The sequence below is a fragment of the Dendrobates tinctorius genome, unplaced genomic scaffold (genome assembly GCF_039654945.1).
Source record: "Dendrobates tinctorius isolate UK_male_01 unplaced genomic scaffold, ASM3965494v1 ptg000121l, whole genome shotgun sequence".
NCBI classification, from domain to species: domain Eukaryota; kingdom Metazoa; phylum Chordata; class Amphibia; order Anura; family Dendrobatidae; genus Dendrobates; species Dendrobates tinctorius.
In genome coordinates, this window is record NW_027361789.1 from 1,832,647 (window position 1) to 1,853,968 (window position 21,322).

Genomic DNA, 21,322 nt, shown 5'->3' on the forward strand with positions numbered 1-21,322 from the left:
CCACACGCAGCGATGAGCGCTGGCCAGCCGGAGACCAACGATCAAACAACGGCCAAGGACGTTCGAGTGCGATCAGCGATACCCGGCAGGGGGGCCGGTCGCTGATCCATGTCACCATGCCACACAAAGCAGTGACTAGACAAGAATCTGCATAACTAATCATCTACTAAATAGTTGCAAGCCAAATTTATGTATGAGATATCCAAGATGATTAACTAGAAAATGATGGTAGTCTCACATTCGAAGTAGCAGTGGATGCTGAGGTATGGAGCCTGAAAGTCAAAAGTTCAAACATTGTTACCCTTTTGCTTGTCTGTATAATTGTTTCTGTGGGGTTCCAGCATGATGCAGGACTGCAATTTTTCTGAAATAGCGCATCATGCAGTGTCTTCTCCTACGCCTCATTGGGGGACACAGAGACAGTGGGTGTTATGCTGCTTGCCACTAGGAGGACACTAAGTAAACCAGAAAAAAAGTTAACTCCTCCCCTGCAGTATACACTCTCTCGCTGGCTGAGATATCTCTAGTTCATGCTTAGTGTCTGTAGGAGGCACTTAAGTCTGGTTTCAGACCCCACCGTTTTTATTTTATTTTTGAATTTTTCTGTAGATTTTTATTTTTTAATTAACGGAGTGAAGGGGGCGACGGTTCCTTTCTACGGCCTGCTCTCCCCCCGAACTAACAACAGGCAAGCACACGGAGTATACCTCCCCGTACACTTTCCTACGATGTTTGGGGCTGATTTCTCTAGCATTGGCGATGATCCTTGCGACCGGAGTCCGGTAAACCACGGATATGAGGGCAGGCGCACAGAATGGAGAAGACAGGACAGTGCTTACGTAAGCCCTGAATCAGCCCCATAGCTCTCCATCCCCCTATCATAGGGAGGATCGATTGAGCATGGCCCCTTTAAGAACTCCTCCAGCTCTGCTACATCAGCCCAGGAGGATGAGAGCCTACATGGATGGCCAGACAGCGCTGAGCACTGGAGTGGAGGTATGGGGTCGGGTCCTGGCCCCCGGGAGAAGCGCTGACGTAGCGTCAGCGGCGGTGCATCGCCTCCCCCCCAAAAAAAAAATAAAAAAATTTAGTCCCTGACTTTCCGGCCTGCTAGGCCGCAATTTCAATTACGCCGCCCCGCCCACCGGCGCCTACCGCGGGTAGGCTCAAAAATTTTGCACCCGGCTTTTCCGGCCTACTAGGCCGCAATTTGAATAGCGCCGCCCGCGCTATTATCGCCGCCCCCTCGCCTTGGCGCTTCTCATCCCTGACGAGACGCGCAATTCTAATCTCGGGGGCCATGTCTTTTTACCTCAGCCTGCTCTGGACACGAGCTGTGATGCGAGCATTCTGCCGGATACCGGGTGACACTGCAGGGCCACCGCTATTCCTCCCAGAGGACACAGCATAGGACCGGGTAAGCTGCATCTGCCCTCAGATTAAAGCTTAACCCCTTCCCGGCACATTCTCTGCAGCTGCAGCAGACTCTGCCGTTAACCCTTTCAGAGAGCTGTGTCTCAATCTAAGGAGGCTAAACGGGCTGCTAAAAAGCACACTGCGTTTTTTACCGTGTGTACCACTTGCAAGTCTGCCTTACCTAGTGCACAGACTAATACGTTATGCACGGACTGCGACCTGGCCTGCGCCCCAACCTGTGCTCAATCGCCGCCGCTGCTGACGGGCCTCCTGCGTTTAGTACCCCAGAGTGGGCTGTGTCCCTGTCAAGGTCAGTGGAGTCTCTGACCCAGGACTCTTTAAGCCAGAAGGCGTCCTTACCCCCTGAGGAAGGCTCTGGCGTCGGCCGGGAACAGTCCACCAGCAGGGGCCGTACTCGTTCAAGGGATGGTCAGGTCTCTAGAAAGCGGACCCATGACGCTTCCCCTAGTCCCGTTCGCGCATCTGCGACTCCTCTCTCTCCCTCTCTCTCCCTCTCCCTCTCCCCCTCTCCCCCTCTCCCCCTCTCCCCCTCTCCCCCTCTCCCCCTCTCCCTCTCTCCCTCTCTCCCTCTCTCCCTCTCTCCCTCTCTCCCTCTCTCCCTCTCTCCCTCTCTCCCTCTCTCCCTCTCTCCCTCTCTCCCTCTCTCCCTCTCTCCCCCTCCCTCCCCCTCCCTCCCCCTCTCTCCATCTCCTGGAGTTCTCAGCGAGCACGATTCTGAATTCGAATCTGACATGTGAGCCCCTCAGAATCCCCCAACTGATCAAGAGTATTGATTCTCTTATAGAAACCGTCAACAGGATTCTGAAGTTGGATGAGGATAATGTTCCCGCTCCAACACATCCTATCTCACTTAAGAAAACCAAGCATGTGCTCAGGTTATTTACCAGCCATCCGGACATTAAGGAACTTTTCCAGAAACATAGGGATCGTCCACATAAGTGGTTCATAGGGCAAAAGTCTACTCAGGCTATATACCCTTTTGATCCAGACCTAATGATGGATTGGTTACAGTCCCCTCCGGTGGACCCGCCTGTGTCGCGTCTTGCTTCAAAAACGCTTCTATCAGTTTCTGAGGGTTCCTCAATCAGTAACCCCTCCGATCGTCAGATTGACTACTTGGCCCGTTCAGTTTTTGAAGCTTCAGGAGCAGTGGTTTTTCCATCTTTCGCAGCAATTTGGGTCACTAAGGCAATGGCCGCTTGGGCAGAAGTCTTGATCACTTCCTTCCAGGGCACCAATCTTCCTCCGGAGGCAACCATGGTCGCCAGGCAGATAATTCACGCAGTGGACTTTGTAGTGGGCACCTCTTTTGATGCCGCCAATTGTGCTGCTCAAACTGCTGCTAATGCAATCTCCATTAGAAGAGCCCTGTGGCTCCGCGACTGGCGGGCAGATGCCACATCTAAAAGATCGTTGACCTCTCTCCCCTTTCAAACGGGTCGTCTCTATGGAGAGAAACTGGATCAGCTCATTTCTGATGCTACCGGGGGAAAAAGTAAATTACTCCCTCAACAAAAGGCTGCTCGGCCATTTCGCAACCAACAGCTGACACGCTTTCTATCTTTTCGCAGCAACTCCAGTTGGTCCTCTTCTACCTTCTCTTCTGGATCAGGTCTGTCTCCGCGCGGAGACAGAGGCTCCTAGGTCTCATGCAGACCTAACCGCTCTTGGAAACCCAGACCTAGGGCTTCTGGATCCAGGGGAGCCAGATCTCATAGATCTACCCAATGACTTGTTGCGGTATCCAGCGGACGCCGACAGAGTAGGCGGTCGCCTACTTTCCTTCAGCCACACCTGGCTCGCGGTCGTCCACGACAAGTGGGTCAGGGAGCTGGTGTCCTCCGGATACAAGATAGTTTTCCTCTCCCCCTCCAACTCGCTTTTTCCTTTCCTCTCCCCCAAGGGAAAGACAAGAGCCTTCCTTCGGGCTGTTCAGGCTCTCTTAAGGGATGGAGTCATCATTCCGGTCCCTCATCATGAAAGGTTCAGAGGATTTTATTCAAACCTTTTTGTGGTTCCAGAGAAGGATGGGACGATGCGACCCATTCTGGATCTCAAACTGTTAAATCAGTTTGTCACGGTTCGGCGATTTCTAATGGAATCTCTCCGATCAGTTGTCGCTTCCATGGAAAAAGGAGAGTTCCTAGCATCCATCGACATCAAGGACGCTTACCTTCACATTCCGATCTGCCCGGCCTCGCCAGCAGTTCCTGCGTTTTGCAATTCACGAGGAACACTTCCAGTTCGTTGCCTTGCCCTTCGGACTCGCCACTGCTCCCAGGGTCTTTACCAAGGTCATGGCGGCTGTCATGGCCATTCTCCACTCTCGAGGAATAGTGGTGTTACCGTATCTGGACGACCTGCTCATCAAGGGTCCGTCCCTTTCAGCCTGCGAGGAATCCGTGGAGATAACAGTAAATACACTTTCTCGCCTGGGGTGGAAGATAAACTTCGCAAAGTCTTCCCCGAAACCGGCTCAGCAGATTTCCTTTTTAGAAATGATCTTGGACACTTCCCACGGGTTGGTCATTCTCCCTCCAGAAAAGACGCAAGCCTTATAACAGGTAGTGCGGACTCTTTCCTGCCCAGCCTCTCATTCCATTCGTTTCAGCATGAGCGTTCTTGGAAAAATGGTGGCTGCAATGGAAGCAGTTCCATCTCCGTCCCTTACAACATGCGTTGCTGTTAGCTTGGGACAAGAACCTGTTCTCCCTGGACCGTCGGAATCTTCTGTCCTTGCGGGTCAGGCAAGCCCTCAGGTGGTGGACACTGAGGTCCTCCCTGAATCAAGTGAGGTCTTTTCTCCCGGTAAGATGGTTGGTAGTAACCACCGACGCAAGTCTTCTCGGCTGGGGTGCGGTCTTTTGTCACCACACGGCACAGGGTCGTTCGTCGACCCGAGAGTCACGTCTCCCCATCAACATACGAGCGATCAGATTTGGTCTACAGAGTTTCCACCATCTCCTCGCAGGTCACCCCATCAGGATCCAATCCGACAACGCCACGGCTGTAGCGTATATCAACCGCCAGGGAGGTACCCGGAGCAGGATGGCCATGCACGAAGTGAGTCACATCCTCCATTGGGCCGAGACCAACCATTCGCCCATCTCAGCAATTCACATCCCGGGCATAGAAAATTGGGCTGCAGATTTCCTCAGTCGATAAGGCATTGCCTCGGGAGAGTCGTCTCTTCATCTGGAAGTCTTTCACCAGATTTGTCTTCGTTGGGGGACTCCAGATGTGGACCTCATGGCCTCCAGACTAAGCAAGGTGTCTCTGTTCATTGCCCGATCCATGTGCCATCGGAGCGGACGCCCTAGTTCTGCCATGGCACCGGTTCCGACTCCCGTACACCTTTCCCCCTCTTCCCTTGCTTCTGAGATTCATCAAGAAGATCAGAGCAGAGGGGTGTACCAGTGATCCTAGTCGCGCCAGATTGGCCGTGCCGAGCATGGTATGCAGAACTAATACAACTAGTCGCTGACGTCCCCTGGCGACTTCCAGATCGCACAGATCTGCTTTCTCAGGGCCAGATTTACCACCAGAATTCCGGGGCCCTGTCTTTGACGGCATGGCCGTTGAATCCTGGATTTTAGCACAGGCTGGGTTCTCTCTTGACGTGATTTCCACCATGATTAGTGCTAGGAAGCCTGTATCCAGGCGTATCTTTCACCGCACCTGGAAAATCTTCTTTTCATGGGGCAAGGATCATGGTCGTTCCCCTCTGGTGTTCTCCATTCCGGCCATATTGGAGTTCCTTCAATCTGGATTAAAATCAGGCCTCGCGCTTAGCTCGCTCAAGGGCCAAATTTCGGCCTTGTCAGTGCTTTTCCAACGCAAAATTGCCACCAAACCTCAGGTCAAGATGTTTATTCAAGGCGTTTCCCATGTGACTCCTTATAGAAGGCCATTGGAGTCATGAGACCTTAATCTGGTTCTCGGGGCCTTACAGGAGGCTCCTTTCGAACCGCTGCAGGACGTGTCATTGACCGTCCTCTCTTGGAAAGTGGTCTTTCTGGTGGTAATTACGTCAATCAGACGAGTTTCGGAATTAGCAGCCCTGTCCTGCCGTTCTCCGTTCCTGAATTTTCATCAGGACAAGGTAGTTCTCAGGACGTCCCCGTCCTTCCTGCCCAAGGTCGTCTCCTCCTTCCATCTCAACGAGGAAATTGGTTTGCCTTCCTTTTGTCCGGCGCCAGTCCGTCGCATTGAGAAGGCCCTCCACACCATGGATGTGGTTAGGGCGCTGAGACGGTACACCTCGCGGATGGCTCCCTTCTGCAAGTCAGATGCCCTGTTCATATTTTCAGAGGGGCATAGGAAGGGTCTAGCTGCTTCAAAAGCAACGCTAGCCAGGTGGATTCGCTCAGCGATTCAGGAATCCTACCGTGTCAGGAATGCGCCTGTCCCAGCGTGGATTAAGGCGCACTTCACCCGGTCAGTGGGCGCCTCTTGGACCATTCGGCACCAGGCATCGGCAGAACAGGTCTGCAAGGCTGCGTCTTGGTCCAGTCTGCATACCTTTTCAAAACACTACCAAATTCATTCTCAAGCCTCGGCAGATGCAGCTCTTGGCAGACGCATCCTGCAATCGGCAGTACCTCAGTGTTGACTCAGTGGTACATGGGGTATTAGCAGATGTATGCTCCCCACGCAGGGACTGCTTTAGGACGTCCCTCTGTCTGTGTCCCCCAATGAGGCGTAGGAGAAATAGGGATTTTTGTGTACTCACCGTAAAATCCTTTTCTCCGAGCCATTCATTGGGGGACACAGCACCCGCCCTGTTTAGCCTACTGGCTCATTGTAGCATTCTTAGGTTGACATAGTTATGGTTATTGTTGACTGTTTAAGCTCCTACTGCTTTTTTCACTGAACTGGAAATATCTCATCCAGCGAGAGGGTGTATACTGCAGGGGAGGAGCTAACCTTTTTTTCTGGTTTACTTTGTGTCCTCCTAGTGGCAAGCAGCATAACACCCACTGTCACTGTGTCCCCCAATGAATGGCTCGGAGAAAAGGATTTTAAGGTGAGCACACAAAAATCCCTATTTTTTTTTCTCTGTAAATTTTACGGAATCTGTGGAAGTCTCGAATTCAGATATAACAAATCTTAAAGCCACGTTCACACTGGTTGGATATGATCTCGATCTCTGTGCAGACTCCACACCAAAGTTTGTGTCCAGCTACAGCCCACTTTCATGCGTGAGGTTTTCTCAGTTATCCCCTTTCCCCACTCCTGACCCGAGCGTGCTGCTTTGTCCATGTAAAAAAAAAAAATGTCAAGTCTAGCCAGATCTATGGCCATACAATCCATCAATCATTTATTCGGCAATTGTGAACATGCCCTAACTTGTTTTGCCGTCCTTTTGGGAACTGTTTAGCAAAAAATTCATGTACCGAAATCATGGCAATGCCGTAGTATTTTTGTCATAATTTTGGTAATTGATGTTGGCAGACTTATGCTCTTTTTTTAGTGTGCGGATCTTTACTGTGTCTTGCAGATATTTGTTTTTCCATTTATCCTGTAGGTAAGAAGGTAGTTGATGTAGCTGTGGGCTCCACACATTGCCTGGCGCTCACTGAATCTGGAGAAGTCTACAGCTGGGGTAGCAACGATCAGTGTCAGCACTTTGACACCCTGCGTATTGCAAAACCTGAGCCTTCTGCTCTTCCTGGACTGGACTCTAAACACATAGTAGGAATTGCATGTGGCCCTGCTCAGGTATATTGTTGTGTATGTGGTCAATGGATTTGGGAACTTTTATAAAGGGGATGTATTTGCAGAAAATCATTATAGTTTGTGTTTTTAAGCGTATTTTTTTCAACATTTTTGGCAATGTATTACTAGATCACAGTTTTTAATTAAAAATAATAGCCAGTAATTTAAAAATGTTTACACTGGCCACTGGGGCTATTGTACACTCTTATTTCATGTTCTTTTAGGAAATCCACTTATACAGTAAATTAGAAATAGACTGACTTCTTCCCTGTCTTTTGTATTGAAGCATCTATTGAGCACATACAAAGGTCATTCAGAAGGGAGAAGGCGCAGGTCAGCTGTGACATCTCTAATAGTGATTGGTGGTTCCTTTGTTACCAGCTGTGTATAGAGATGTCTCCTGTCATTGCATTCCTGTCTGTGATGACAATGAGCCTGCTGAAAACTTCTTGAAATGACAGGAAATCTGAGTCTAAAATATCCTTGGTAGAAAGTGGGAAAATTACTAATTACTGAATTTTGATTTTAATCTAAACCATGAATTTTTTTGTGAATACAAACATGATGTAAGCAATAGGTCATTTTCTGATGACACATTCTCTTTACAAGGAACCTGTCTGTGCATGATTACTACTGCTAAATCTACAGGCAGCATATATCCGAACCTGGCTGCACGATTGTGGTTATTTGTGTTTCTCTGAAATACTCGTTATTTTTCGTTTAAAGAACCAGCTGAGGATTATCAGGAGAGATGATACTAGTCCGACACTGCTCTAGTAAGTAACAAGTCTCCCCTATGTATGTAGGGAGAGACTTGTGAATGACCTGTAGCAATGCAGGGAGAAGCTGGTCGCTTTGTGGTGCTGGACTAAGCTCATCTCTCACTATGATCCCCTGCTGGACCTTAAATGGGTTGTTCGCTACTTTTGACAACCCCTTCTCGATCTAAATGTTTGGCCACGATAAAATAAAAAAGCTAAGCTTATACTCACCTGCTGTTCTTGCGGTGTCAGCACTCATGATCCCAGGGCGCTCTCGTGTGGTTGTTGTGACACGTCACTCTGGCGCCCAATCAGCGTTGGCGTCACGATCTCCGCCTTTGGAAAAATTGAACATGAAGAGGAAGTCAGCTGACCCCTTGCTTTCCTCTTCATGTTCAGTTTGTGTGAAGGTGAAGACAGTGACGCCAGCGCTGATTAGGCACCAAGGTGATTACCGGTGGCCGGTCCTAGTCCTAGCCTTTTCCCCACCCTACCCCTCTCCTCAGACTGGGAGGAAGACGGTTGTCACGAGTGGTGGCCTTCCCCCTTCTTGTAAGGGGTTGACACAGTCTTCTGCACCATCTGGAGACTGTGCGGGAAGGAAGATCTCTCATTCCAGTGGCCCTCATCCACCTAAGGTCTCCTGAAGGCATCCTCATTGGCGAAGAGGGATCGGGAGTCACTTTGCAGGTATGTTCCCCTTCTTTTCCCCCGCAGCTGCACCCGGCATGTCTGGAAAGGATTACTGTCCCTCCATCTGCCACCGCACTGGACAGGGTGGCATTTGTGCATAGGATGATCTCGCACAACCCCGGCCATTTCTTCCTGGCCAGTCTCGGGCTTTGTGGCCACACCTCGTCTTTTTTCTGGCTGCGCCTCTTCCCGGCTTCCTCTGGCCATTCACCACCTTTCTTTTAAATCAAGCGCCCTTTTGGTCCAGTAGGAGAGCTCGCCTGTTTTGTCCTCCGTCCTGCTCAGACCTGGCCACGCCCCACATCGTAGCGCACGTCGGCGCGCTTTTGCTTCTATCATGGCGCTTCCTCTTCCTGACTGTACATGCCCCCGGCAGGTAAGCCAATCGGAGGGATACTTTCATTTTTCACAGGCCGGCAGATAAGCCACATCTACCGCAGTGCAGTGTAGTTGCTGTAGCGCAGTCGTTTCCCAATCAGGGCTTGTGCATCAGCAGCTCTAAGTGCCTGCAATACCCTGCACTCTCTGCATCTGATCTGCGGACACCTGCACACAGAGGGACACACCCAGCCAAACATCTGCTGGTTGTCGCGGACATCGGGAAGGCTCTGCCCTCCTTTTTTTTTTTTTTTTTTTTCCTGCTCTCTTCGCCTAGATAGCTCTTCATAGAAGTATCACCAAGGCTCGACTTATGCCCAACCCTAGAGAGGCTTCTTTTTGCCCCCCCAAACCTACTATTATTCATTACGCCTGTGCCTTCTGCAAAAGGAAGTGATGATCCACAGATCATCCTTCTCCTTTCCGTCAGTCCTGCAGCCCTTCTACCATGTCGCCACCACCCGGGACGAGAGCACACCCCTTTCACCGGAGTGGACTGTTGCCATGTCCCAATTGGTCTCCAACCTGACAAAGGTATCAGTCTCTGGTCCAGGTCATAGAGCGACTACCACACTTACCACCACCACAGTGCTCTGAACGCCACTCACGGTGATTCGCACGCACCTGATCACGACATTCACAGGGACAGATCGAGTCTAAAGTCATGGAAGCGGGCTCTTTCCAGTTCCTCTTCCAGTTCCCCAGGCTCCTCTGAATCCTCCACAATGCCTTCCTTATCCCATGCCCCCTCTTCTGAGGCAGCTTTTGGGTCAGATGTGGATTCCCAGTCAGTCTGATACGGACAAGACCTCAAAATTGCAGGATATGGTCAATCGCCTTATCTTGACGATTAGCCAAACTCTTAGGCCATGTTTGCATGTTGAGTATTTGATGTGTTTTCTTCCGTACGTAAATGGTCCAAAAACGAAGTGTTGTGCATATGATCAGTAAATTTCTGTCCATATTTTCAGTGTGTTTTTTTTCTGCAGCATGTTTTTGCCTGCATTTTTGACCCATTAAATGCACAGGAAAACAGCGCATGCAAAAACGCAGCGTGTTTTTCCGCACCGTTTCTACTGCCAAGAAATGCAGAAAGCTTGCAGAAATTTCTGCAAACAAATACAGAACGTGCCCACTAAGCCTTCATCGGAAGGAAGACGTGGTCCCTGTCCGGCAGCATTCACTTTCCTTCTGACGAGTTTGAAACGTCCTTACCGGACCTATTCCAATCACAGGGAATTTGAAGCAATCATGTCTAAGCACTGGGAACACCCTAAAAAGTGCTTCACGGGAAGGAAGCAGCTAGACATTCTTTATCCTCTTAGTCCAGACCTGGTTAGTAGATGGACAGTCCCCTAATGTTGATCCGCCAATTTTTCGTCTGTCTTCCAAGATCGTTTTGTCTCTGCCGGACAGAGCATCTCTCAATGACTCTACGGATAGGCAGATTCAATCTATGGCAAAGTCAGCCTTTGAAGCAGCCGGCGCCTCCCTCTGTTCCATTTTTGCCTCCAATTGGGTGGCAAAGTCCATGTCTGCCTGGGCTAGAATGCTTCGTCAGGGTATCCTAGTGGCAGCTTCTCCGGATTAGCTGGCTGACTTGGCAGACCAGATTGGCCATATCGGCAAATTTCTCCTGAAGGCTTCCTTGGATGTGGCCAGTTGTTCCGCCCAGACTACCAGCAACCTTGTTGCCATATGCCGCGTTCTTTGGTTGAATGCCTGAAATGCGGATCCGCCGTCGAAAAAGTCCCTCACTAACCTCTCCTTCCAAGGCTCTAGACTGTTTAGGTCCAAGCTAGATTAAATAATCTCGGATGCTACCAGTGGGAAGAGCACTTCTCTTCCCCATTTTAAACCTAAACGTCCTTTCAATAGGAAGAGATCGCTCCAATTTCGATCCTTTCAGCCTGTCTTTCCTTCAGGGATTTCCTCCCAGCAGGACCGCTCTTCCGTCCAAAGGAAAAGGAAGAAGCCGTACTTCAAACTAGCTCCTCACTGGAGTCCAAAGGGTTGCTCCTCCAAACTCTCAGGGTCTCGCTCCAACAGGTTCTCGGCGTGACGGGTCACCCCAATCGGGAATCTTTACAGGGTGGGAGGCTGGCTTCTTCTCTTCCGGGATGCCTGGTTGTCGGTGGTCGACGCCTGGGTCAGAGAGATCGTGACTTCAAGCTTCAAAATCGATTTTTTTTTTTTTTTTTTTTTTTTTTTTTTCCTCTTATCTCCTCCCTCAGGAAGACGTTTCTTTCAGTCTCGTCCGCCAAGACTACCAGCTCGGGGCCCAGGTATTCTTCAGACCGTCTCTTCCCTGCTATGTAATTGTACCCATTCCCTTGCACAAGTGCTTTTCGGGGTTCTACTCTAATCTTTTCGTAGTCCCGAAGAAAGATGGGTCTCTGTCCGATTCTGGACCTCAAGCAGTTGAACCGTCACATTCGGATCCTTCATTTCAGGATGGAGTCCCTGCGTTTGGTAATTGCCTCCTTGGAACCAAGGGAATTTCTTTACTCTGTGGACATTCAGGATGCTTATCTCCACATTCCTGTTTGTGTTCAGCATCAGAGATTCCTCTGGTTTGCTATTCAGGAGGACCTCTATTAGTTCATGGTTCTTCCCTTCGGTCTGGCCTCTGCCCCCAGAGTATTCATGAAGGTCATGGCAGCGGTCATGGCCATCCTTCGTTCCAAGGGGATACTCATAATTCCTTACTTGGACGATCTTTTGATCAAGGGACCATCCCTTAGAGACTGTGACCAAAGTCTTCAGATCTCCCTGGACACTCTTGTCTTGGTAGCCCCAGACTAACCCAGAAGTGCCTGGAACGCGGAGCTAGTGAACATGCTCATGGACGCACCTTGGAGGCTTCCAGACCATCCAGATCTCTCACAATGCCCCATCTTCCACCAGAGTTAACAGCCTCTGAGTTCACCGGCATGGCCGTTGAGGCCGCAGTCCTGATAGAGGCCGGTTTTTCCCATCTGGTCATTCAGACCATGATTAGGCCAAGAAAACCAGCATCCTCACTAATCTATCATAGATACTGGAAGGCCTTCTTTCGGTGTAGTGAGGACAACAATTTTGCCCTTATGTCTTTTTTTCCTTCCTTCCACCCAGGGTTTTCTCCAAGCAGGTCTTGATTCTGGTCTATCACTCAGTACCTTTAAGGGTCAAGTTTCTGCACTGTCTATTCTTTTCCAATGAAATCTGGCTTCTCGTCTCCTGTTAACGACTTTGCTTCAGCGAGTCACTCACCTGGCACCTACTTATCGTCCTCCGATAGATCCATGGGATCTTAACCTTGTTCTTGGCACCCTCCAGCGTCATCCTTTTGAACCCATTCAGGACATTCCGTCTTCTCTCCTGTCATGAAAGGTTGCCTTTTTAGTTGCCATTACGTCCATCAGGAGAGTCTGAGTTAGCGTCAGTATCCTGCCTTTCTCCATTCCTAATTCTACGTCAGGACAATGTGGTTCTCAGACCCGTTCCTTCCTTCTTGCCTAAGGTGGTCTCTTCATTTCACATTAATGAGGAAATTGTAGTTCCTTCTCTCTGTCTTCTCCGGTCCATTCCCTGGAGAAGTCCATCCATAAGCTGGATCTGGTCTGAGTGTCAGAGCCTTTTTAAGGACTGCTTCCTTTCGTCACTCTGATGCCCTATTTGTCATCTCTGAAGGTTGTTGTAGGGAGCCTCCCAGCTTCCAAGTCCATAATTGCCCAATGGATTCATTCGGCAATATTGGAGGCATATCGTGTTAAGGACAAACATCCTCCTCCCCGGGTAAGGGCTCACTTCACCCGGGAGGTGGGAGCTTCCTGGGCAGTTTGTCACCAGGCCTACAAACTAGTTACACACCTTTGCAAGGTTTTACAGGGTTCATACCCATGCCTCCTCTGATGCAGGCCTGGGAAGTAAAGTGTTGCAGGCGGCAGTTGTGCACCGGTCGACCTGAGTCGGTTTTCTGTTTCTTTTTTCTGTTTCCCACCCTTAGGACTGCTTTGGGATGTCCCATGGTTACCTCTGTCCCCCAATGAAGCGACAAGGAATGAGGGATTTTTGGTACTCATGGTAAAATCTCTTTCTTGGAGCCTTCATTGGGGAGCACAGCAACCTTCCTAACTGTTTGTACCTCTAATAGGCCTACAGTACGTGCCTTTGTTGTTGGGTTGGTACATATGTTGAGTTTTGGTTACTTCTACTGCTTTAACATAACTGATGTGCTTTGTGCCTGTTGGTGGGTGTATACTGCTGAGGAGCGTTTTTCCTTTTTTTGGCTAGTGTCAGCCTCCTAGCGACCGCAGCAGCCACACATGGTTACCTGTGTCCCCCAATGAAGGCTCCAAGATAGAGATTTTACGGTGAATACCAAAAATCCCTCTTTTATTGGTTCAACTTTAAAACATTTCAGTAAGTAGGACCTGTTGAAGCGCAAAACGACTTTCGCCCAGTGTGTGCTACACGAATACCTTCCTGATGTCATGTTTTAAAATTGAACCAATAAAAGGAACTTTTTAAAGGACCAGTGAGTGCCACCTTACTTGTATATGGACAGTATCTGAATTGTTTTACTTCTACGGTGTGCAACCGGGAATCCAGGGGCAAGGTGTCCGTTCAGCTGCAACTTGGCGACAGGTGCTATAGCGGTGCCGGTCTTTTTAATACTTTACTGTGATATTTGATTATTACCTTCGTTTACCCCCCAAATTGAACAAATTGAAAGGGAAAAATGTAGTTCTTATTTTTCTATAGACGGGCAACTACCATCCTTTTAATCCCAGCGTGTGCATTTCTTATTTCTGCTTAGAGTTTCGCCTGGTCTTCCTGCTCGGAGTGGTCCATTGGTCTCCGTGTGCCTTTTGTGGTAGATGTGTGCTCCATGACCTTTGAACAGCTTGATCTTCTTTTGCGGCAAGTTAGCGAAGGGATGGATGGTAGCTCAGACTGGCCACCCCCTCAAGAGAAGGAATGTATGGCTGTGGCGACACTCAACCTTCTTCGTTTGCAGGTAATATTTTTATTTTGGGATTTGCAATATTTCTACTCTGTGCGCTGGTTCTTGATACTACTCTTTCCTCCAGTTGCATGCTGCCATTAGCCACCAAGTAGGGCTTGGACTTGGAAGCACTTTGCTGAACAGCTTGAAGCAGACAGTGGTCACATTGGCAAGTAACGCTGGCGTGCTAAACACCGTGCAGTCAGCCGCCCAAGCAGTTCTACAAAGTGGATGGTCTGTTCTTCTGCCAACAGCTGAGGAAAGAGCCAGAGCTCTATCGGCGCTGCTACCTAATGCAGGTACATGTCTTCTAGAAACATGATTTCTATATAGCCTGCTTCACAGGTCACCCCCCCCTCCCCCAGAACCCCGGCAGGAATGGTTAATCACTAGGGCAGCTTTATTTTGTCCGAGGGTTCTCCAGGGTTGTCCCATTTTAAAAATGTTAATTTTAAATCTTAGATTCCCCTTTTGGAAAGGTGAAACTCCTCATCTGCCTCGAAAAGGCATTTACATCAACAACTGTCTCTTGATATAGTTCTTGTATGAAAGTAATTCTGTCTGATCCGGAGGGCTCTATTAATGGAGCTGGGGCACTGTGTGGTCTGTCTGCAAGTCTGTATCCATTTAAAGGGCAAAGACAAAAAGTCTGATACTTCTCCTGGTGCCTAATTCACTCGAAGATCAAACTTTTCTAGGATATATATGGAATAGAATGTATAATTGGGCAGCACAGTGGCTCAGTGGCTAGCACTGCATCCTTGCAGCGTGGGGGTCCTGGGTTCAATTTCCACCAAGAACCGCGTCTGCAAGAAGTTTGTATGTTCTCCCCGTGTTTGCGTGGGTTCTCCGGTTACCTCCCACACTCCAAACACAAAAAAGGGAAGGCGGTCTGACAGGTGCAGATGAAACAGTCACGTGCAGATGAAACGTCACTAAACATACCATCAGTTCCCTTATAACTAGTAGTGATGCCAGTGAGCCACCTATTATATCTGCTATATTACAGCGCAGAGAGGACGATGAGTCTCCAGTTAATACCATGTGAAATATGATGGGGGTGAAATGTGGTTTCTGTTACGTTGCGTTAAAAGTTCATTATGTATATAGTTTTAATGTATTCACTATTTCACGATTATGTTTAGCATCTGGAAATGAGATGTCGATAAGTCCAGGCCGTCGTTTTATGATTGACCTGTTGGTGAGCAGCTTGATGGCTGACGGAGGTTTGGAATGTGCACTAAATACTGCAATTACTGCGGAGATTCAGGTACGGCAGCAATGAAACTCGTCTTGATGGGTTGTTTTTAATCTGCTTTCTCTTCTGTAACGTTATTTCCCCTTCACTTTACCAGATGACTTTTTTTTTTTTTTCTTTAGACGCAAGTTGTGATGTTTAGTAATTACTGAAGCAAGAAAAGAAATAAAGATTGCATTAAATATCCTTATTTAAAGGGGTTGTCCGGGCTTTTCACATAATCTCAGTACCTATCTGGGCTGCAGAATTATGACAATAAGTAATTTACTTTCTGTCACTAGTTTGCATGGTTTCCTAGATATTCTGAACAGAACGTCCAAGGGGGGGGGGGGGTGTTATGGCATTGAAATGAGAACTAGTCGTAACCTCCTACTTTACTCCAAACGTGCCCTCTATAGCAACAACCCCACCCGCCATAGCTACAGGCCCTCCCTGTCCACATGAAGAAGCCCTCATCACACAGTAACAAATCCTCCCCCTCTAGCAGCGTCACTGCAGAGAGCTGCTCCTCCCCCAGACACACACTGAACAGTGATCTATAGAAAGTGAAACTAGTGAGGAGGGAAAATCTTCCTGTATTCTGGGACAGGCTGCTCCCATCAGTATTTGTGTCATTAGAGACACAGTGCTCACACATACACTGCACCAAATCTGCTGCTGTGTGAAGACATCAGTGACACAGAGCTGTCTCGTTCACACAGCAGAGGCTTTGTCACACAACAGATTACATTGGTGACTGCCATCCCCTGTGCAGATTAGAATCTGCAGACCCCCATCACTGGCCATCACACAGTCTGTTCTCACTGCTGCCAGCAGCCTGGGACAGTGAGGGAAGGAATTACTGGTGAGTTATGTATTGTAATCATGGAGTGGCCCAGAATACAGGATGATTTTCCCTCCTCACTAGTTTCACTTTCCGTAGATAACTGTTCAGCGTGTGTCTGGGGGAGGAGCAGCTGAGTGGTCCTGCTCTCTGCAGTGAGGCTGCTAGAGGGGGAGGATTTGTTACTGTGTGATGAGGGCTTCTTCATGTGGACGGGGAGGGCCTGTAGCTATGGAGGGTGGGGTTGTTGCTATAGAGGGCATGTTTGGAGTAGAGTAGGAGGTTACGACTAGCTCTCATTTCAATGCCATAACACCCCTCCCCTTGGACGTTCTGTTCAGAATATCTAGAAAATCGTCCAAACTGGTGACAGAAAGTAAATTACTTATTGTCATAATTCTGCAGCCCAGATATTGTACTGAGATTATGTGAAAAGCCCGGACAACCCCTTTAACCGCTTAACGACCAATGACATGTATAGCATGTCATGAGCGACTGTCAGTTCCCGCATTGTGACCTGCTATGCACGTCACTGTGTGAAAGCACACAGTGACAGGTCCGTGCCGACAGCGGTCACTTACCGCTGAGCGACACTGGTAGAGATGCATGCAAGGACCATTTTCAGCGGTTCCTGCTTTCTGATTGCTGTCATAAGTAGGTCAATCTGACTGACCGATCACAGCTTGTGATCAAAGGGAAGTGCTGAGATATCAGGACTTCCCTGCATGATAGCTGCTGGGAGCTTGGCTCAGCTGACAGCCGAGGTCCTGCGCTAACAGCCAGGGCCAGTGCACGCACCCCTGGCTCTCTAACTGTTAAAAGATGCTGTGATCAATTGTGATTGTGGCGTTTGAAGGTTGCGAGAGAGCCCTCTCTCTCGCCCCCATCAGGGTGATTTTAAACATTTTATATTTTTTTAAAATTTTTTTCATATTTCTTAACATTTTTTTTTTTTTTTTAATTTTGGCATGCTTCAATAGCCTCTGTGAGGCTAGAAGCTGCCACAACTTGATCGGCTCTGCTACATATAGGCAATGAGCATATCGCCTATATGTAGCAGAAATACAGCATTGCTATGAGCACTGACCACCGGGTGGCACTCATAGCAATCCGGCATCAACAACCATAGAAGTTGAGACTTCTGGTTGTTATGCCAACGCATCGCTGACCCCCGATCGTGTGACGGGGGTCGACGATGCGGTTATTTTCGGGCCGGAAGCGCTGGTTATATGCCGCTGTCAGTGTTTGACAGCGGGCTTTAGCTAGTTAATAGGCGTGGGTGGATCGTGATTCCACCTGCGCCTATTGTGGGCACATGCCAGCTGTTCAAAACAGCTGTCATGTCCCGACTTTGATGCGGTCTCACTGCCGGAGCCCTCATCAAAACGGGGGGATCTGACCTTGGACGTACTATTGCGTCTAAGGTCAGAAAGGGGTTAAAGAGAAGTGAATGTTCACTGCTCCACACTACCATAGTCCTGTGCGTGGGGAGCAGTGAGTATTCCGGAAGCTGTCCTCTGTTTGTTTGTATGCAGTGCATGACATCGCTGCCATGAGCTGCTTACAAGCTTGAATCCGCTCCTGGCATCAGAACAGAAAGCTGCGAGGGAGCGCAGGGAAGTAATTTTTTTCCATTCTACATGACGGCACCACGAGAGAGGGGATCCGCCCAGCGAGGACAGGAAACCTTCAAGATAAAAGGGGCGGCTCCTCTCTCCGCATCAGTTGGTTTCCTGTCCTCGATGGGAAACCCTCAAGATGAAAACCTCTTGATGATTGGAAGAAAGAAGAGGATGCCTGGGCCTGGGTCGGGTGATCAAATAGCAGGCACCGGTCTGCTACACCTGATACCAGGTGCCGGTAGTCGCCTCGGGGGTCATATATTCCTATGTCCCCCCTGAGCGAGTGCATGGCCACAGCCCATGGGGCAGATGCCCGGGTGAAGCTGGATACCTTGGAGACCACAGGCGGTGTACCCTCCAAGATGTAAATGTACCCCGTAAGACGTCCACGGAGGCCACTTTCCGTGTTCCCTCCCTGTCGACGTACGGTGGCCATGCAGCCAATGTGACACATCGGTGCCTGGGCGAAGATATTTCTCCTCGGGGGTGCCACATTGGTGTACCCGCCCTGTTGAGACCAGACGCCAGTCCCCGCAGAATTCGGCTCTGGAAGGTTTACCTGGTGTATACGTTGGTGGTATAGTGGATCGTCCATCCTTTCTCCTCAGGTAAGAGGGAGAGCGCAGGTGACCGGTATGGGGCCCAGGCGCTCACCGGAAAACCCGGGTTCGCGCCGCTGAGCACACCAGGGCGGCAAGGACGCGTGCATTGGTAGCGCGCATGGCGGGGCCTTGCTGGGAGGAAGCCGACGCTAAACCGGAAGTGGTGTGCGGCGACCCGGAAGTAGAGGTGGCGCGCACAGCAGAGACACAGGAGGGTGTGCGCAGTCACTAGGGGGCGCGCGGACACAGGTAGTGGCGCGCGTGCACAGAGGGCGCAAGCGGGGTACGGGGACCAGGCGGTCCAATTTAAAAAAAAAAAAAAAAAAAAAAAAAAAAAAAAAAAAAAAAGAGGAATAACCTTCCCTCTTAGGCTGAAGGTGACTGCTCTCATTAGGTGGCTCCTGCTAAGCAGCTTGAAGCTGGGGGCTGCTATTTAAACTGGTAGTGGCTGGCGTCACTACACCATTACATGGTCGGGTGTGACTGCTCTCAGCACAGGATAGCAGCAGACCTATACGGCAGGATGGAGAGCCCCTCGCCAGAGCATATACAACCACGCCAGGAAGCAAAGGAAAGGCGGTCACGCTCACACGAAAAGAGCCAGACACGCCGCAGCAGCAGTGAAAGCCGCTCGGGCAGCGCACGGGCGGATCGTCAACGCAAGAAGGAGGGGTCCCTAGTCTCCTTAGGAGACAGTGAGAAGACCAGTCAGCCTCCAGATCCGGTACCCGTTTTGTGAAAGCGTCCGAGTGGTGAGTGAACTACGAGAAAGTCCAGTACTCTAATGTCTGTTCTCTTTCTCTTGTCTCCTCTCTTCCCTCTCCTCCCTCTCTTACATACATTGGCGGGGTGGAGTATAGGAAGTCCATAAGAAAAGTAGGGGAAAATCTAAGAATAAAGAATGTGCTTTATGCAAAAGTCCCGTAGGAACAGCCTGGAATAAAAAGTTATGCCAGGAGTGTATTAACAAAACAATAGCGGAGGAGACTCCCTCATTCTCGGATAGTCTGAGGTCCCTAATTCAAACAGAGGTTTGTAAGTCAGTAAGTGCATTACAATCTGTGGATGCAGATAGGAAAACTAGGGATAGATCCAGCCCCTCAGGGGTCTCTCAAGAAGACTATACAGGGTCAGAGGAGGACTCAAATAAAACGCACTATTCAGATAGTAGCTCAGATGGGGAAGATACGTTCCCAGTAGAATCTACGGATGAACTTATTAAAGCAATCAGATCTACCATGGGGCTGGTAGAGGAGCGAGCAAAAAAGACAGCCCAAGAACTCATGTTCAGTGGACTACAAAAGAAAAAGCGTAAGACCTTCCCTATTAATGAGCAACTAGAAGGGCTCATAAAACGCGAATGGGAAAAACCAGAGAAAAAGTCCCAGATATCTAATTCTCTGAAGAGGAGGTATCCCTTTGAGGAAGAGGCATCCTCATCCTGGGATAGGGCTCCCAAAATCGATGTAGCGATATCAAAAGTCGCCAGGAAAACCTCCCTACCCTTTGAGGATCTGGGGTTTCTGAAAGAACCGCTGGACCGGAAGACGGACAATTGCCTTAAGACAGCCTGGGAAACCTCGGCTGGGGCACTAAGACCGGCTATCTCAGCTACGTGTGTGGCTAGGTCTCTAAAGATATGGGTAGACAACTTGGAGGATCAACTAGAACATGGAGTTGCCAGAGAGTCAATTCTGGAAGCATTACTGGCTATTAGAGCGGCGGCAGACTTTCTCGCAGAGGCTTCTGCAGACTCGGCCAGACTAGCAGCAAAGTCAGCAGCCTTAACCAATGTAGGACGGCGTGCAGTATGGCTAAAATGCTGGCCGGGGGACACTCAGGCAAAGATGAAACTGTGCTCTCTGCCATGTGAGGGAAATTTCTTGTTCGGACCAGCATTGGATGACGTGTTGGAAAAAGCGGGTGATACAAAGAAAAATTTTCCAAAACAACCATTTCAAGCGTTTCGGCGCTCCTTTCAGAGGGGCCGAAAATTCAGAAAGCAACAATTCAGAGATCGAGACAAAAACAATTCTGACAGGCGATACAGAGGAGGAAGAGGCTTCTATTTCGGCAAGCCCTCCAGGGAAGCCAAAAAACCCTCCCAGTGACGGTCCTTCTCAGGTGGGGGGAAGGCTCTCTCACTTCCTCCCAGCCTGGGAGAGAATCTCATCCAGCACCTGGATCCGACAGATAGTAGGGTCAGGTCTGGAATTAAAGTTCCACCATTGGCCACCACAAAAATTCATTCAGACTCCAGTGCAATCTTCTCAAGAAAGACAAGAGAGTCTGGAAGAGGAGGTATTGTCACTCATACAGAAACTCGTACTGGAAGAAGTTCCGGAAAAAGAAAAAAAGGAAGGCTTTTACTCCCCCCTATTTCTAATAAAGAAACCAGACAATTCCTGGAGGACAGTTATAAATCTGAAAGGCCTCAACAGATATTTGATAGTCCCATCATTCAAGATGGAAACCATAAGATCTGCAGTGAAACTCCTCTTTCCTCGGTGTTACATGGCGGTCCTGGATCTCAAGGATGCTTACTATCATGTCCCGATCCGGCAGCAAGACCGCAAATATCTCAGGGTGGCAGTCCAGATAAAATCTCAGTGGCATCACTTTCAATACAGGGCTCTGCCCTTTGGGGTAGCAATAGCCCCCCGGGTCTTCACGAAATTAATTGCGGAGGTCTCGGCACATCTCAGGGAAAAAGATGCTCTGGTAATACCATATCTGGACGACTTCCTGATAGTGGGGAGAGATTTCTCTCACTGACAGGAACAAGTCAAGATAGTGATGGAGACACTTCAGACTCTGGGTTGGCAACTGAACCTCAAAAAATCCAAATTGGAACCAACAATGATCCAGAATTTTTTGGGCCTAACAATAGACTCGGTGGTGCAGGAATGTCGCCTCCCAGAGGAAAAAGAAGAAAAAATCAAAAACCTAATCAGGACAACATTAAGAAAGCCAGTAATGACTCTGAGGAAAGCCATGTCAGTGTTGGGATCCCTAACTTCCTGCATACCAGCAATAAAAT

At 49.2% G+C, this 21,322-nt stretch overlaps 1 protein-coding gene across 9 annotated transcripts in view; it reads left to right on the top strand.

The window, feature by feature from the left end:
* Window positions 1–21,322, top strand: part of HERC2 (HECT and RLD domain containing E3 ubiquitin protein ligase 2) — a 364,746-nt gene that overhangs the window by 119,311 nt on the left and 224,113 nt on the right. For all 9 annotated transcript variants that reach the window (XM_073541474.1, XM_073541475.1, XM_073541476.1 and 6 more), the window contains 4 exons: window positions 6,965–7,158; window positions 13,789–13,989; window positions 14,063–14,276; window positions 15,123–15,247. In XM_073541474.1, coding sequence (XP_073397575.1) covers window positions 6,965–7,158; window positions 13,789–13,989; window positions 14,063–14,276; window positions 15,123–15,247 — 734 coding nt within the window. The remainder of the gene's footprint in view (window positions 1–6,964; window positions 7,159–13,788; window positions 13,990–14,062; window positions 14,277–15,122; window positions 15,248–21,322) is intronic.